The sequence below is a fragment of the Diadema setosum genome, chromosome 3, assembly GCF_964275005.1.
Source record: "Diadema setosum chromosome 3, eeDiaSeto1, whole genome shotgun sequence".
NCBI classification, from domain to species: domain Eukaryota; kingdom Metazoa; phylum Echinodermata; class Echinoidea; order Diadematoida; family Diadematidae; genus Diadema; species Diadema setosum.
In genome coordinates this window covers 21,237,062-21,255,338 of record NC_092687.1, presented here as the reverse complement: position 1 = coordinate 21,255,338, position 18,277 = coordinate 21,237,062, and the positions used below count along the sequence as shown (strand labels likewise).

The window sequence follows — 18,277 nt, the reverse complement described above, 5'->3', positions numbered from 1 at the left end:
TTTAAGGGCGTCTGGCGGCTACCCCCCACCACTTAAAACATCTGGCAATGGTCATGCATTTATCCTGTAAGTGTAACGAACAAGTTCCAGTGGGTTTCATGAGGTTACTTTTTCAGCTAGGCTAGCCTAGCTGGAAAATTTTGGGTCTTTAAGGGCGTCTGGCGGCTGCCCCCCACCACTTAAAACGTCTGGCAATGGTCATTCATTTATCCTGTAAGTGTAACGAACAAGTTCCAGTGGGTTTCATGAGGTTACTTTTTCAGCTAGGCTAGCCTAGCTGGAAAAATTTGGGTCTTTAAGGGCGTCTGGCGGCTACCCCCCACCACTTAAAACGTCTGGCAATGGTCATTCATTTATCCTGTAAGTGTAACGAACAAGTTCCAGTGGGTTTCATGAGGTTACTTTTTCAGCTAGGCTAGCCTAGCTGGAAAAATTTGGGTCTTTAAGGGCGTCTGGCGGCTACCCCCCACCACTTAAAACGTCTGGCAATGGTCATTCATTTATCCTGTAAGTGTAACGAACAAGTTCCAGTGGTTTTCATGAGGTTACTTTTTCAGCTAGGCTAGCCTAGCTGGAGTTGGGCCTTTAAGAGCGTCTGGCGGCTACCCCCCACCACTTAAAACGTCTGGCAATGGTCATTCATTTATCCCGTAAGTGTAACGAACAAGTTCCAGTGGTTTTCATGGGGTTACTTTTCCAGCTAGGCTAGCCTAATTTTGAGGGGTCCTTTTTTTGGCCCTCCTGGCCACACCCACCACCGATGACCAGCCAGACGTGCATTTCCATACTTAGGGGCATATGTACTAAATTGCTATATACATAAAAATTGGTAACCTTTTCAGCTAGGCTGACCCCCGCTGGCTCCCGGACTAATAACCACGCAGAATCTATCTATGTACCTTACAATTTCTGCTTCACATTTTACACGCTGTTACGGAACATCCACGCGAAGTCAATAGGAATATAACATAAATCCACACGCGGGCGTCTCTATATGACAGGGTTGCAGACTATAATCTCGTATTTAGACAACTGAAAGACTTTCGTTATCTCATGATCTATCGAGTTTTTAATGCTTACTATGAGATGACAGATAATCTTTACAACCCATCAAGTCCGAAAAAACGACAACTCAGTGATTTGATGATGTGTCTTTCTGACATTTGTCATAGACTTTATTGCTGGTATTTCACAATTTAGAATTAAGTCTTTGCTTTTATGCATCTCAGCCATCATTTAAGTCACATCTTTGTTTATTTCAATTCAATAAAACTCAATTCAATTTATTCATTTCATAAAATCACATTCCAAATATTTACATAGATGTGTGAGTCAGAGGAGATCACACAAAAGCACAGGGCTTCAAAATGGAGATTTCATTTACAATATAGTTTAAAATCACAGTTTTTAATGAAACATATAAAAAATGTACCTAAAGATAGAATAAAATACAGAGCCCGCTACAAGCTCAACAATACATTATTAGTACATACATTTCGATTATCCACTATCGTTAAATTGCAAAATTTATTCCTGGGCTTTGATTTGATAGCATTTTAAAAAGAATACTGTCTTCAATGTTCTGCATCAACTGGAAAAAAAAAACCACACAGAAGCTTTTAAGGAAATTTGACGCAGAAGAAGTGAATTGAAGTGAAAAGTTCCATATGTAATGTTTCTCTAATAAAATAAGGTCTTTGTCGAAAATTTAGTGCTAGCAATTAAAAGACAAAATGTTAATCCCTGCTTTTCAAGACCGATCTTTACCTCGATTTTCCAGCAGAGCAAAACTGTCTAAACCGAGATTTTCAACTTTTTTTGTAAAAGTCCTTTCCGGCCATTCGTTATCAGAATTTTATTATTAATATCCATTTTCGGGGGTGTAAAACATTCGGCACTGTTTCAATGAATGTTTTTAGGAAGGTTATTAGTTCCAATACTTTTTTAAAGTTTTCATTTTATCAGATTTTCTGAAATAAGCTAACAATTCCAACTGAATCTGTCCCGCAGTTACATCGTCATAATCTCGAAATTGACCATGTGTTGTTAGAGTCTGCTCATATTCGCCTTTGAAACCTCTTGCTATTATTATCTACGCTACAGATCAAGGGACGTTTCTCTATCTCGAGGCCAATGATGGCGCCCTAGGGGATACTGCTGCCTTGATCTCTCCCGATATTCCCGTTCTCGGCGCGTCGGGTGCCTGCGTGACTTTTTGGTATCACATGCACGGCTCCGCTATGGGTAGCTTGACGGTCGACCATCGGACCGGTGGTGGGGACGTCGTGTCAAAACGCATCGTTGGTGAGCAAGGTAACTTGTGGCTGGAGGGCTTCGTCTGGTTAACGACAACTACCACAACATCACAGGTACGTCATCAGCAATGCAATCAGATATCAGTTTCAAAATTTTATAATGTATATATGTATATATATATATATATATATATATTTAATGAAAACACATCAAAATAGCGCACATAAAAATACCAATTAATACCATGTTTACAAAGCATCAATACATATAGACATACTGCATGGTCAATGACACAACAATGCAACTGGGTATAATATTTAGGAACAGGCGTGTTTAATTATAGGCATCATAAAATCCGAACTTGTGTTGCATGTTTCAGGAGATTGGACAGGAGAAGTAAAGACCCCCAAATATGTGATTATTACAATAAAACTAATGCAGTTGAAGAACATGCGTCGCAAATATAGAAACATTGACAAATCTCAAATATTTAATCAAAATACAATAGTAAAACTCCGTGCTATAGTTAACACTGTCAGTATATTATGCGTAACACACAGTTTTCGACTCTCACGTTCTCTGTAATAGTCTCGCGTTCGTCGTATAGTACCTATATCTGTTCTTGCTCTCTCTTTTTTCTCCCTCTATATATCTATATATAATTATATATATATATACACGAATATATATATATATATATATATATATATATTTGCGCATTTCCAATGGAAGAAATATAGACACTCAGAGGTATTTCATTGTTTTACATATTTTTTCAGAGTAGAAATTCACTTTAAAAGTGAACTAATTCCGCAGTAAGTAAGATCGTTACTAATCATTAACATTAAATATATTAAAGTGATGATGGAAGATAAGTTTAGCGCAGATGGCTATCCCTGCCTTCCTTCTTGATATTCACCCTATATTTACGTAGATCTCCTTTGTCTAATTTTCTCTCTTTCACTGTATTCTTGTTACATCAGATCGTCATGTCCGGTGAGGTTGGCGGGAATTACTACTCGGATGTGGCCATCGATGACGTTGCTATAGCAACTGGAGAAGTCTGCGCAGGTCAAAGTGAGTCATCTTGTGTGAGAATCCTTCAGAATATCAGAAAGTCTCCTAACCCTACAAACGCTAAGATCCCCCATCATACAGGGCACCAGGGCAACTCTGCACTGAATGAGACATTGGTACTCCATCGTGGATTAACGCTACAGGAATCTGAAATATGCGGTCGGATTGAAAGATGTCAATGGGATACTAGTATTCATAAATTTGATTCTTCAGTTTCATAAATCATTGCTACAATGCTACTCATGTTACGAACTGCGAATTGGGCGAAAAAAGGGAAAAAACAAAACAAAGAAGATCACGCTTGAGTAATCAGCAGACAAAATTTAAGAAACATTTGGTAATCTGTGTTGTATGTATCCATGGAGACTCAAGCCCCGTCTTAACAGACCTTCAGCGGGCGCGCCCGCGCGTTCGCCGGCGAAGATTCGCACGTGCTTACATCCCACAGATTCCATAAAACACGGGTTTAACGCTGAGTTTTTTAGTTTTTTTTTTTTTTTTTTTTTAAATAGGCATTGCTAGAAAACCTTCTCCGGGGAGGATACGCTCTCCTTAGCCAATCACATTACAGATACATTACAGGATCAATGGAATGAATGACTGAATAATATGATACTTGAAATATGTTGAAAATTGTGCATTATATATCTGCCTGTCTACCAGAACGTCGAATGTATAGGAATACCTTGAACTTCGAAAAATGTATCTTTTATTTTTAAACGAAGGGTTTTACTATGGAGTTTTTGATTGATCTACTTTGCGTATCAACCCAAGACTATGCGTTTTTCCAGTGGTTGGCTCTTATATCACTTTAAGGTATATTTCCTGGAATGATGCAGGACAAACTACCTGTACATTTGACCATGGAAAGTTTATTTATTGTCCGGGAAATCCAATCAAAGGGAGATAGAGAAAAAAAATCGATGATCGCTAGTTTATCGGAGTTTCTCTGTGACAAACTACAAGTGCATTTGTCGTTATATAATGGAGTTGGGTCCTAGGTCTGAGTAGGCTCATTGTCCAGACACTAGGAAAAGTGGGCCAACCCATGAACATCTCTGCTGTTTTACACTTCACAGAGCCCGAAGCTCACGACTGCGACTTCGAGACCGATTTCTGCGGCTGGAGCCTCGAGTCTAACACCAACTTCAACTGGATGAGGGGATCGGGGGACACGTTTGTTCCGGGAACTGGGCCCGGAGCTGACCACACCATTGGGGACAAATCTGGTAGGTGGATGACCTCACTGCTAAGGTTTTTTTTTTTCCTCTCAGTTCGTCAATTCCCAGCTGAATTTTGCAGCAGGATCATTAATTTTCCTGTCGTCTTCAAATTGACATCTATAAATCTCACGGCATAATTCAAAGTAGGAAAATATAAGATACAGCAGCATTAATGCGTATGTCCTGCACACAGTCAGCGAGGAATTTAGAAAAAAAAAAAAAAAACAAAGGTCAAATTTGAGAAAGAAGCGTTAGTCTTAAGCATGTGTTGCTAATTTGTAATCAGTCATAAATTTGGGAATAAGAGTTTTGAAAATAATGTCATGAGAACAAGAAAACTTTAATGCAGAGAATTTCACTCTTCCTTGAAATAGTAGCAATGAACAGGCGAAAATATACAATTACCAAACCATAAAACGGACTTCATAGGTGAACGTGAACGGAAGTAGTCTGGCATACTAATAATCAGTCCAGATGTTTTGCATGTAAATTGATAATAAATCATAATTATTCATCAAAATGTATTTTGGTCTGTGTAACCAAAAATTGTGTGTGTGTGTGTGTGTGTGTGTGTGTGTGTGTGTGTGTGTGTGTGTGTGAGAGAGAGCGAGAGAGAGAGAGAGAGAGAGAGAGAGAGGGAGAGGGGAGAGGGAGAGATAGAAAGAAAGGAGAGATACAGAAAGAAAGAGTGTATTTGGGGGAGGGGTGGAGGGGTGGAGGGGTAGTGTCTGCGGCCCACCATCCCCTACCTGGTTCCCCGGACAATGTCATGACCCATTCTACCTTCCACCGTACCTGCAGGCTACTACGCCTACATCCAAGCGTACGGGAACACAGAGGGCGAGCAGGCTTGGCTTGTGTCAGAACCGATGACGAACGCTGGACAGAGCAGCTACTGCCTCGAGTTCTGGTATCAGATGTTCGGCGCCCATGTGGGGGCGCTGTCTGTTGCTACACGGGTGGGCAACAAGAACACGGCGATATTTCGAGAAAAGAGTCCCAGACTGCCACAGTGGAATCAAGTTTATCTCCATCTTACGGAGACAGAAATATACCGCGTAAGATATCGAATGGTTTCCACAGTTCCATTTATCCCTCGTCATTGTTCTCTTTTTCTCTTTCCCTTCTTTCTCCCTGATAGTGAAAGTTACTGCATGTTTTTTTCATGAATCAAAGTGTAAAGAACAAAACTTGGAGGTGTCATGAACATTTGAAATAGGTCTAGAAATTATGTAGGATGCATATCAACATATTTCTAAGAATACAGTGATTTTAGTGACAACTGCCTGATTTTAAGGATATTAGATGAGAAGATACTGTCATCACCGCATAACACTTACAATGTAAATGTTTTTTTACACTAGGCTATATAATGATAATGATAATAGTAATAATTATCAATAATGATGATGATGATAAGAATTATAATAATAACAATAATAATAATAATTGTCATTATTATTATTATCATTATTATTATTATTATTATTATTATTATTATTATTATTATTATTATTATTATTATCATTACTATTATTATTGTTATTATTATTATTATTATTATTATTATTATTATTATTATTATTATTATTATTATCATTATTATTATTAATAACATTTTTACCGCGCTTAATACAATGGCATCTCCTGTGAATCAATGTCAAACGGCACGATCAGACACAGGTAATAAGTTATCATATGCACTACAAAACAGATGACAACGATAACACAAGGAGTATTTTAGAGAGTTAATGGCATAGCAGCTCTTTTTTTTTTTGTAGCCACAACAGATAGAATTACCTTCTCTTTCATTCATGCTACGTTTTGCATCCAATTGAGTAATGAGAATCTGCCTTCATGCCTAAGCAGGGCACCTATAATTGGTGGGCAGGTTTGATTGTCCACTCGCTTATACGTATATCTTCTGATGATAGCTATAACTACATACTATATGCTCTGCAGAGATATCTGTTGGAGAAATAGGGTGCCTGGATCAGAGCAGGTGTATTACAGCCTCCATTCATTAACCATCAGAGCTTACCCAATAAAGATGCTGTGTAATAACAGACTTGTCCTTGACCTTGCCCATGATGGTAGTTGCCGTGTCAGACAAGAACTAATGATCCCCATTACATGATTCCCCGCATTTCACAGGTGGCATTTGAAGGCTTGAGGGGACCCAGTTATCTTGGTGACATTGCTATTGACGATATCAAATTTACCGCGGGGAGCTGCCCGAGTCCGTGTAAGTTGGATTCCTTACATATATTTTTCTTTCTCGCTTTTGCTTGCTGGTTTGACCATCCGATTTGATTGAAAAAAAAAAAGAGTTGAAAAAGAAATGAAAATCTATCTTGTTTGTTTTGTTTGTTTATCTTAAATCCGCCCTGAAAAAAAAAAAAAAATTTGGAACGCTGTTCACTTTTCGTTGATCTGTTTCTTATTTTGTGTGTGCGCAAATGACTCGAGGAAAAGGGCACATAGATTTAAGAAAATTTGGTTGCAATAGGGAGGATCACTTATTTATTTGCTACAGGCAGATTTTAACGTAATTCCGTTTATTGTTCAATAGTCATCTAATCCAGAGATCAATGAAACTAAAGGAATTGCAGGAATCTTATTAAAATCGGACATAGCATAAGGAAGTTTGGTTCATTCACATGGACCATTCACAGCTTCATATGCTTTTATGATACATGTACGGTGACATTGGTTAGAACCACGTGGACAGATTGAATGAAAGATGACGTCATCACACCATTGTCTCCCATTGACTTGCCAACATATCGTCACTGAATTTGATTTTTGGTCATGAATGAAAGATACGAAACATTAAATCCTTTGCGTTCAATCTCCGTGCTGTTAAACTATGATAATGTCGTTGTTTTTTTTAATGAAAAAAATACAGGACAATTCTTTTTCAAGAATTAATCTTGAAAATAATTATCAGTCAGTTTCTGTCATAAATTCAACTAAGGAGATAATTTTATATTGCCTCGTTATGGGTAATCATTTCGGTGACTCTCGTACATGGTAATATCTGTTAACCCAAGCCTTTTATGAGATGTTGTTTTCATGTCTGCTTCAAGACACGTGCGACTTTGAGAACGGGGACTGCTCTATCACCAATGGGCCCGGCTCCACCATCAACTGGAAGACCGTGACGGGCAACTCGGGCTTGGAGGTACCGGACGTGGACGTGACCTACCACACGGCTTCAGGTCAGGGTGTCGTTTTATTATGAAGAATGAAATGTGTGTCGGCATGTGTGTGTGTGTGTGTGTGTGTGTGTGTGTGTGTGTTTGTGCGTGTGTGTGTGATTGATTTATGATATATTTACCGGCGTACCATATATACCGTATAGCGACATGACATGCAATCGATATACATCATATTGGAGCTCAATCAAAAGGTCATTTTTCAAACGTACCAAAATTGAAATTATAACCTTACTTCATTTCGTTTACTCTTAATAGCAATAAAACTCAATATCAAGTGAATAAAAAACTATGAGGAAAGACAAGAAGAATTTCTGCCTGTTTTGTCCTTGATTTCGTTCTTGTCATAGTTTTTTCCTTCTCTCTGTTTCGCCTGTCGTCATGATGTCAACATTTTCATACTTTGAGTCCTTGACGGATCTTGAGATGCCCTAATCTCCCAGAGTGATTCACAAAATTTAAAAGCTATGCTTCTCCTGTCATTTCCTCTTTTCCATATACAGTGAAAAATAAAGTTGTATTTGCTTATTAAGTCACAGAAATACCATTTTGATATTACTACAAATGTATACAATGCATACGATGCATTGTTGAAGTTAGTGTGATTTGAAATGCCTTACAAAATTAAACTCATGTAAGCGTTGTACATACTTTGAATAACTTTATATGGAAATAAAATGATTTCAATTTGAATTTGAATTTGAATATCAAACACTTTTAAGGGAACCAAAAAGAAAATAAAATATTACAATTTGGAGTCACATTTGTAATTCCTTCTCAGCCATATCTTAGAAGTCTTGTAATTGTTATAACGGTAGTATGCTTGTGATAGTCTATACATGGCAAAACGGATCTCTAAGCAGTAATTGGTTTGATAGAAAAATATTTTGTGGAGCTATAAATTTCTTGCTTATTTAGCATTATCACTTATTCATTTATCACTGTATTTCTTTATGGATCGTTTTGTCTATTCAACCGTATTTGTTTTATGTTGCCAGGTTGTTCAATTTCAGGAAGATAATTATATACATTGGCCAGCTCGGGTTTCATTCTCCGTGTAAATTCTAAGATCAGGATTAATTTGTCAAAAACAATTAAAGATAATGCCGATATTGATAGAAAAATAATAATGATAAAGATATTTAATTCATGTGTCATTTCTAGATCAGGATCAACTTGTCAAGAGCAATAAAGTATAATGCCAATATTGGTGGAATGATAACAATTATCATAATTCCTAACTATGTCTGCATGTAGGTCACATGATATTTGCCGACCTGACTGCAGTCAGTTCTCCTAGTGACAAGGCGGTCGTCGACACAGGTGAATACGAACCTACTGCGTCGGACCAATGGTGTTTCCAGTTCTGGTACCACATGGGTTCTTCTGATGTTGGCAAATTAACGGTAATGTGATGACTGATTATAAAACTTTATATTTTAGGTTTCGCTCAAAGCGATTTACAAGTTCAGAAAGTACAACGTGCGTATGATATGTATTTTTCTATATATTGAATAAAATGTGCTACCCACAATTATACAGAATGTACTGACAAAATGACGTTTGGTTATACTGTATAAATTTCGAAAAGATTAGTAACTCACGAAGAAATAGATATTCTCGTATATTATCACAAGTGCCATACGAGAAAATGGGGGTCAGTAGAAGCAACATGCCCTTCCACCCGATATTTTCAGTCATGCCCTTTTTATTGGATATAATTTTCCTCTTGAAATATGACAGAATTGCTTTTCAGATAGAATCAATCGTACTTGCAGTGGGCAGAATAATCCCGTGAAATGTCGACTTTGGGGAGCCACGCTTGCCGCTGTACGCATCTCCCGCGCACGCTCTGTGTCATTACATTGTATGAGCTGCATTTAAACTCAACTGATTCTGTTCTTAAAGGACAAGTTCACCTTCATTAACATAAGGATTGAGAGAATGTAGCAATATTAGTAGAACACATCATTGAAAGTTTGAGGAAAATCGGACAATCTGTTCAAAAGTTATGAATTTTTGAAGTTTTTGTGCAGTCACCGCTGGATAAGAAGACTACTGCAGTGTATGATGTCACATGCGTACAACAATATAAGGAAAATATAAAGAGAATTTCACAAAATTTCATCTTTTGAAAAAAGTACACATTCCCTTGACTCGTTACTGACATATGTTATGGGTAATATTATTCCCACTGCCTTTAGAAAGAGGCAAGTCAAGTGCTCTTTTATCATGCGAAAAAAGTGAAAATATGTTGAATTTTCTTTACATTTTCTTTATACTGTTGTACTCATATGACATCACGAGCCTTAGTAGTCTCCTCATCCAGCGGTTCCAACACAAAAATTTTAAAAATTCATAACTTTTGCATCGATTGTCCAATTTTCCTCAAACTTTCACTGATGTGTTCTACTAATATTGCTACATTCTCTCAATCCTAATGTTAATGAAGGTGAACTTGTCCTTTTAGAGCTGCGTGCATCATGTAAAGGACGTGTACTATACAACGTCTACTACGAACTGACAAATACAATACGTTTTGAAAACACGTTCATATTGTATATCCATGACTTATGATATAGTCTCCTTTAGAATGATACTGATCTATTGTTCTTTGACCTTAAGTTTGATCAATCAGTTAATTTATCAGTAAACAAACACAAACATATGGAAGCAACATATACCAACCTAGTATGACAAAGGGCAATGCATTCAGGATTTCAAAAGTCATGATAGCCAGTAATAACTGCAATCATCATTTGGGAATATAAAATGTGATAAAGGAGCCTGGAGTGCTTGTCATAGGAAATGTTCGTACGAAAAGCTACACGAGATACACAGTTTGAGATACGTACTTAACATATTATCTCAACTTGACTAGATTCATGTCTCCGATATGTTGTCATTTCCAGAGTTGATAAATGACATATCCGGACTCTACCGATTTGTGAGTGTGTGTGTGTGTGTGTGTGTGCGTGTGTGTGTGTGTGTGCAGTGAATAACTCTTAAAACGAAAGCGAACAATGACATAATTATGACAATTGTGATACATATTCTGTGTGTGTGTGTGTGTGTGTGTGTGCTCGATAAGATATAAATGATTGGGAAATAGCAAACTATAGAAGGATTAAGAATAGGGTTCTTGCTTATGATAAACGTTGTTTTTCTTTCGCTTGATATTTTGCTTTTCTTTCAAATGACGATTCCTTGATTTTGTCGTGAGTTAACTTTGAGTTATTACATTGTCCTTCGCTTGCCTAAACTTACACCAAAAACAATACATGGTAAATACATAGAAGTTTTCATTATGGGGGTCAAATTCGTAAAGTGTAGATTAGGAGAGCTGATGAGTTTATAGTTGTCTATAGTTGTTTATAGTTTACAGTTTGTATTCGTTTACGTTTATATCCAGATTGTTCGTCAACATGGCAAACGCGGATCAAAGTCCAACCAAAATTTATTACGTAAACTAAGTTAAAGGTGCATGGTCCCGGTGTTTTAGTCAAATGCGTACGCGGGCGCACGGCGCAAGTTTCCTATAGAGCCCTACGCTATCGACTTCTCTTTGGCACTTACGCTTTGACCCACTTTCCCGAGTCCGAAGAAGTCCGATTCAGTGTAGTCAGTGGTCCGATCACAGTTCGGCTCATGAATCGGCTGAGGGGGAAGACAGCTTTAGCAAACTTCTTTTGTGATGTCACAATAACAAGCACATGTGCACGCACCCTGGCATTACTACAGACTGCGCGATGCGCAAAGAACACAACAAAGTTACTTAGCAACACCTACGCACTTTACTCTTGATGACAGCTCAACTTCGGTAATCTTCGTATCAATGCTAACGATGATCGGCAGTATCATCAACAACGCCATCTACACTACCGGAACTATGCCCCTTTAACCCTAAAAGGGCCGGGGGGGGGGGGCGGAATCCGCCCCCCCCCCTCGACGTTTCGCGCTATAATTCTGTAACGCGAGAAGGCCTCATCGCGAGGCTTCTTGACTTTCTTCGTTCAAGTCTCGCGCAACTTTTGAGACCAAATTTGCAACGTCCGCGCATACTTTTGCGAAGCCACGCCCATTTTTGTAACGGAATGTCGCTCCAAAACGGGCACAATTTTGTGATTTTGTGTACATTTCCTATGGAAAACAGTGCTCTGTCATGAAAGGCATAAAAACCTGATTAATTTTACAATTAATCACTTTCATTGATTAATTTTGTGCTAATTATGGTAGAAAAGTGGTCAGTGACAATTTCCAATGAAAAAACAAAGAAAAAACAAAAGTTGAAAAACAAAGAAATACATAATAAATTCTGAAAACAATAAAATACATAAGAATTGAAATGAGTTTTGGAAGTTTTTGTGATGTACAATTGTTGAATATGCTAAAACAGATTTACAGATCAAAAATTAGACTCTCAATGCTTTTAATTAAGCTAAAATATCACCTTGAGCTTAATTTGCATAATTAATTAATCAAAATTAGAAATTGATTGTTTCAAAAAGTCTTATAACACAATCTTGTAGATTATGACGCGGGTCTCACGCATGCAAAATTTCATCGCGATCGCACCGCCGATGGTGGGCTGATTCCGGAATCCGCCCCCCCCCCCCCCCGGTCTGAGCATAGCCAAAAAAGCCCGGCCCCTTTAGGGTTAAGATAGCTGTCAAACTGTTCCGCTGTAATACGTGCAAACGAGAAGATCCTCTGCCCTCATGTCTGAAACGTTCTCGAATAATGAATAAATAAAGACCTCCCCCAACATGTCCTTTGATTGACCTCATCTACAGAGGGTCAATATCTGATTTTGCCATTGTTTGCCATCCACTTTAATGGGCAAATCAGATCATATGACTCGACATTTTGCTTCCCACCTTCCTGCATAGATATACAGACTATCACAGGCCCTAATTACAGTACCGTCTGATAACGAGGTTCCACTTGCAGATGTTTCCAATTGCAGCTGCTTAAAAATCATGAAACCTGGGGCCCGTTTCATAAAACTTGTCATCAGTGACAACTGCCACATATCTATGACAAATTTGCTCTAAGCCAATCAGATGCAAGGATTTCAGTAGCTTGTCACATCTATGACAACTTGTCATTGATGACAAGTTTTATGAAACGGGCCCCAGATTTCACTTTACTTATTTATCTCTCTCTCTCTCTCTCTCTATGCTGTTGTGTAATATGATACTTAAAAACAAAATGTTCAAAATGACTTTTTTTTTTACAAAATAGATTACTTGAAATTTTCTTAAGAGTACAAACCAGATATCCAACTAATCTCATTAATGAAACTTTGTCATTTGACACATTGGAACTAAGGCGCAAGAATTTTTAATGTATAAAATCACGGCCTAAGTAATCCCTGGACATTATAACGATAAGAAAAAAAAGCCCGATTTTAGATTCACTTCTTACAATATAAGAAGCTCGTTTCTAAGCTTCTCTTTGCCCAAGATAAACACTCATTTTGACAGTGTTTGAGAAGAAAAGCCTCAGTTATCATAGGCTAAATTATTGAATAACTTGTCATTAGATTTGAAATCTGCATGAACATTTGACGGATTCAAAAAGAGATTAGATCAACATTTCAAAAAGAGAACACTATAGAATAATTTCGTAGAATTCGGTATGTAGTAATTGCCCGGGGACATTAATGATGTCAAAGTTCGTACCTAACTCATACATAAGATCTTATGATTTTGTTGAAGTTAATCATTTTTTTTTAATGATTTTGTATGTTCATCTATACTATTTTATAAAGTTGTATCATTGTATTTTTGTTTTGTTTTGTTTTTTTATGTGTACATGGACATGCTGAAGAACAGCCATGGCTGAAGCTTGTGTCGTGCTGCAAATGAATTTAATTGTACAATGATGATGAATTTTACAGTTTGTCTCTGTCTTATCTATAGTGTGGTTGCCATTGTCAAGATTCTCTATTATTGTTTCCTAGTATGGGCCGCGTAACCGGGAGGGGTGGGAGGGGGGGGGGGAGGAGCAGGGTACCAGCCATCTCACTATTCCAGCTCGTAAAAAAAAGCCTCATACAAAAAGGGGAAAAGCGCAACATCCATGAATTTCCAAAGGTTCCGTTCTTCCCGTCTGAGCTGGGGGGGGGGGGGGGGTGGGGGATGGGGGGGGGGGGATGGGAGGGGGGGGTACACCATCGACCTTGACTTCCACGTCCTTCCAGTTCCAGAGGTCCCCCTGAAAACGGTTCCCCTTCATGAGCACTGTCTCCCTACTCCTCGCGACAACAGGTGTCACAGGTAACCGAGTCGACCGGAGTCGTCATCCTACTGCGTGACTTCCACAGCATCAGTCATGCCGACGAGTGGCACGTATGGGAAACCACCATCAGCCCTACAGGCAAAACAAAGGTAATTATGATAACAATATTTCACTTCATTTCATTTCATTTCATTTCATTTCATTTCATTTCATTTCATTTGTTTCCATATCCAAATAATACAAAATTATTGCTAAGTAGGATTAACAATTTGCTCAAGAAGGTGGGAGTGTCATTAAGCAAATACAAACAAAGCAAACACACACATACATACGTACATACACACACACAAACACACACACACACACACACGCACACACATACTGACACAGGAACATCCATGCAAACCCGAACAAATAAACAACAAAGGGTCATGAGACGAGGAAGCCAGCGAGCATTCAGCATGTCAGTATAGCTTGTGTAATAAAATAAGATCCGCATATGTGACATGGAGACAATCGATGATAATGATGATTATAATCATAATAAGACTTTTTCTTTTCCTGTGTGCTTTCTTTTGATGTTTTCCTTCTGAGGGCCCCACATCCTACAAGCTTTGTCTTTTTAGTGGGTTCCTCCATTTTTCGAATTTTGCGTATTATTTACTTCCCGCTGATCCCTTCAGTTTCAATTCAATTCAATTCAAAGTGATTTTATTTCCATATAAAGTAATATAAAGTAATATACATAGCGCTTGCGTGAGTACATAACATCGAAAGGAACTTTCAATCATGTAATTTTCAACAAAACATGAATACAATTATCATACTGATATAAACTCTGGTTTGGATAGATAAACAAGTAAGCAATACAATCTTAATTTATAACTTTACATGGAAAAGAGGAATTTTTTCATGGCAATGTCTTCATTGCAATGTGTAATTATCATAAGGTTCCACAATTATTGTACACTATTTTCATCTCACGTAGTTTTACTCACCTTATTTTTTGTTACCAAAGAATGTTATGTCTAAATGCTTTTGTCCAAAAATGAAAAAAAAAAATTGAATTGAAATTGAATTATACCGATTGGAAAAAGAAGGGGAGGAGGAGGAATAGGCCTAATAGTGATACCCCCTATGGTCTAAATATCCGGTCATCAAGACTGATAGTCCAGACATTTTCGAATGTTTACTTGCTGTGAATGTCCCCAAGTTTCCCTTTTACAAATTTGTGCAGACTACTGTCATGAAAAACCTTTGCCATTTTCACTCAGATTCGATTTGAGGCCACAACAAATGACATCAGCGTCCCCACTGGTATCGCCGTGGACGACTACAAAGTGTCGGATTCACAGTGTGTGCAGTTTGGCAGCTGTGACTTCGAAAACGGCTTCTGCACGTGGAAGAACGAGGAGAACGCAGACGATCTCGATCTGCAGTTACATCATGGCCCAACATTGACGTCTGGCACTGGGCCAGACGTTGATCATACCTTCCAGTCGGCATATGGTAACATTTCATTAAATGGATTTAGTTTCTTTATCACACCAATAACATTACTCGCTAACGGATAATGTGTTATTTTTCTGGCAGACAGTAAAAACACTAGTATCGATATACTAATACACTTGTACATGTGTAGTAGCCCTTTTGGTAGCTACCTGCCGTCGACTTATGATTGGTGGAAAGTTTCATTGCATGGCAAACAAAGAACATAATAAAGAGCAGACTTTACTGTATACGCGCGCGCCTTGCACGCTGAAGTGTGTACCCACGTGCACGAGAGAAGTAAACAACCTTGGTGGTCTACTGCGTGCATGTGCATGCGTAAACAACAGCACAGTCATGTATACAAACTGTATGGATATGTTGACTTGCCCGACCGTGAGCGAGAGAATACTCATTTGTCATCATGTACATGCGGTGCTTCGTAGGATTGATCTTTATGGTTAACATTAACAAGGAGGAGATTTCTGATTGCGGTTTGCGGTGCCTTAGAAAATGTCTAACGTTACAGCTCTGTAATTGAGAAGTAGGAAAGACCGACGGAGGTAAAATCTCACCATGATTCGAACGTCTGTTTTATCAATCCCATCAAGGTGTCTACATCTACTTGGATGCTTCGAGTCATATGGAGGGAGCTGTGGCCACCGTGAAGTCTGGCGAACTGGATTCATCACAGGCACAGTGCCTCTCCTACTGGTACTTCATGTACGGCGATGGCATTGGGTCACTCACTACTCAGCTATCCAGCAACTCGCTGTCACAACCCATCACACTGAAAACCTTGCAGGGTAACCAGTTGTACGGATGGAAACAACTTAAGGTAAAGTAGATTTCATTTGTAGGTATTATGGTATGGGCCTATAATGTAATACCTAACAACTCACCGAATGGCGAACAGGACGACAGGACTGGGGGTACCACCAACAGGAAGGGTAGACACTTGGAGTAGGAAGGGTATGACACTTGGAGTAGTGTAGAAAGCACCAGGGCACCAGTAGAGGTGAACAGTGTCCTTGTAGGATGTATTGCACTTCCCGAAATGATAAGAACGAATATGGACTAACTCCGAATGCACTTAGGGTGTCCGAAGACGACAGTGTCCCATAGAAGTATGTACAAAATATCCAGCAGCAGCGTGGAGTATCCTCCGGGTGCCGCGGCTAGCACAAGCGAGGGTAGAGTCCACCGCTGGGGCGCTGGATAGATGAAACTGCGAGGTCCCTGGTAGAGCCTGCACACCACGAACAGAACGCTAGCAGGACCGATGCAGTGCAATGTAGAGCGCAGGTAGATCGCGTTGAATGAAGCGATGTAACGAAGCGCTGATCGCGTTGAATGTCAAAGCGATGTAAAAATCCCCAGGTTGGAGTGTAGAGTATGAAGAAAGGGCGAATCGCGGTATAAAATGTAGCGAAAGTCGCGAAGTATAAAAATCCGGGAAGGTGTGATATTCCGAATTGAGAATAATCCGTAAGTAAAGGTGATATGCGGACGTGACTTCGACGATTAGGACGTGCTCTCGGGATGAAAGCTAATCGTGAAGTGAGGAAGCGTGGAAAATGAAACAGCGAAGTCGGAGAAAACATGTCACGGACAGGAGCTTTGAGAGTGGTAATTGGCTGATGAAGATGTGCAGCTCGTCACTAATTGGTAGCTTGTTTCCGTGACAGCAAAACAAGGGGTGTGTTTATGAAAATCCGACTACTGTTGGAATGTGAAATACGCGTACCTCGGCACGATGACAAAAGCGAAGAATGTAGTGCGCACCTGTCATGTGTCGGCGCACAAAGAAAGCTCGCGTGGATGTTGACAAAATACTGTGGCCGCCAGACAGCGTAATTTACAACAGCCAGAGTGCCAGACAATATGATACATAGATATAGAAAACCGCTACATTTAGCCCCCTTCCAGATCGCTAGTAGAAAAGTCAATGAAGTGAAGACTAAAAACAAGCGATCGATATGAATGAAAGGTAAACAAAGTAGAGGTTGAAAATTTCAGGTATCAAAATACATGTATTGAACGTAACGTGCTGGCCAGCGTACTTGCCTACCGGTGCGGGTCGTCCGTGTCGGCTGCTGCGGCTGTGCTGGCTGTGTTGGCGTAGGCTGCTGCTGCCGCTGCTGCTGCTGCCGTGGTGTAGTGAGCGGGGCGCTCGGTGTGGTCGCCGGAGTTCTGGCGGGGACAGGTGTAGGCTGCTGGACCGGTGCGGCTTCTAAGAAGGCGGCCTTCAGGCGGTCGATTGTGACAGTCTCCCTCTTTCCGTTGACCTCCAGTGTAAAGTGCTTGGGAGATCGACGCAGCACTTTGTATGGGCCAGTGTATGGTGTCTGAAGAGGTCGATGTACACCGTCCCGTCTGACAAAAACATGCGTGGAGTTGTGGAGATGTGTAGGGATGTGAGATGTGGTGTTCTGTTTGCGTGAGTGGGCTGGATGTAAAGTAGACATGTACTCACGTAAACGATGTACATAGTTGGCAGGATCAACTAGGGTGGTAGTGGTGGCTGGGGTGACCATCTGACCAGGTAGGACTAGAGTCGTGCCATATAGCATCTCAGCTGGTGTACATCCAATATCCTCCTTTATGGTAGACCGAATACCAAGCAGAACGATGGGGAGAAGTTCATACCACTTGTCGCTGAGGTCGTGGGCTTTCAGCGATGATTTGAGCTGTCGATGAAAACGCTCGACAAGGCCGTTAGCAGCTGGGTGGTATGCAGTGGTGTGAATGTGAGTCGTGCCCAGTGTGTTA

At 39.6% G+C, this 18,277-nt stretch overlaps 1 protein-coding gene across 1 annotated transcript in view; it reads left to right on the top strand.

Annotated features, from left to right (window-relative positions):
- Positions 1-16,352, top strand: part of LOC140246682 (MAM and LDL-receptor class A domain-containing protein 1-like) — a 28,627-nt gene extending 12,275 nt beyond the window's left edge. Inside the window, exons 2-11 of the mRNA XM_072326022.1 lie at positions 2,104-2,369; positions 3,240-3,333; positions 4,413-4,562; positions 5,358-5,515; positions 6,711-6,801; positions 7,646-7,777; positions 9,032-9,180; positions 14,047-14,166; positions 15,292-15,526; positions 16,117-16,352. Of these exons, the coding sequence (XP_072182123.1) occupies positions 2,104-2,369; positions 3,240-3,333; positions 4,413-4,562; positions 5,358-5,515; positions 6,711-6,801; positions 7,646-7,777; positions 9,032-9,180; positions 14,047-14,166; positions 15,292-15,526; positions 16,117-16,352 (1,631 nt within the window). The remainder of the gene's footprint in view (positions 1-2,103; positions 2,370-3,239; positions 3,334-4,412; positions 4,563-5,357; positions 5,516-6,710; positions 6,802-7,645; positions 7,778-9,031; positions 9,181-14,046; positions 14,167-15,291; positions 15,527-16,116) is intronic.
- The last annotated feature ends 1,925 nt before the right edge of the window (positions 16,353-18,277 follow it).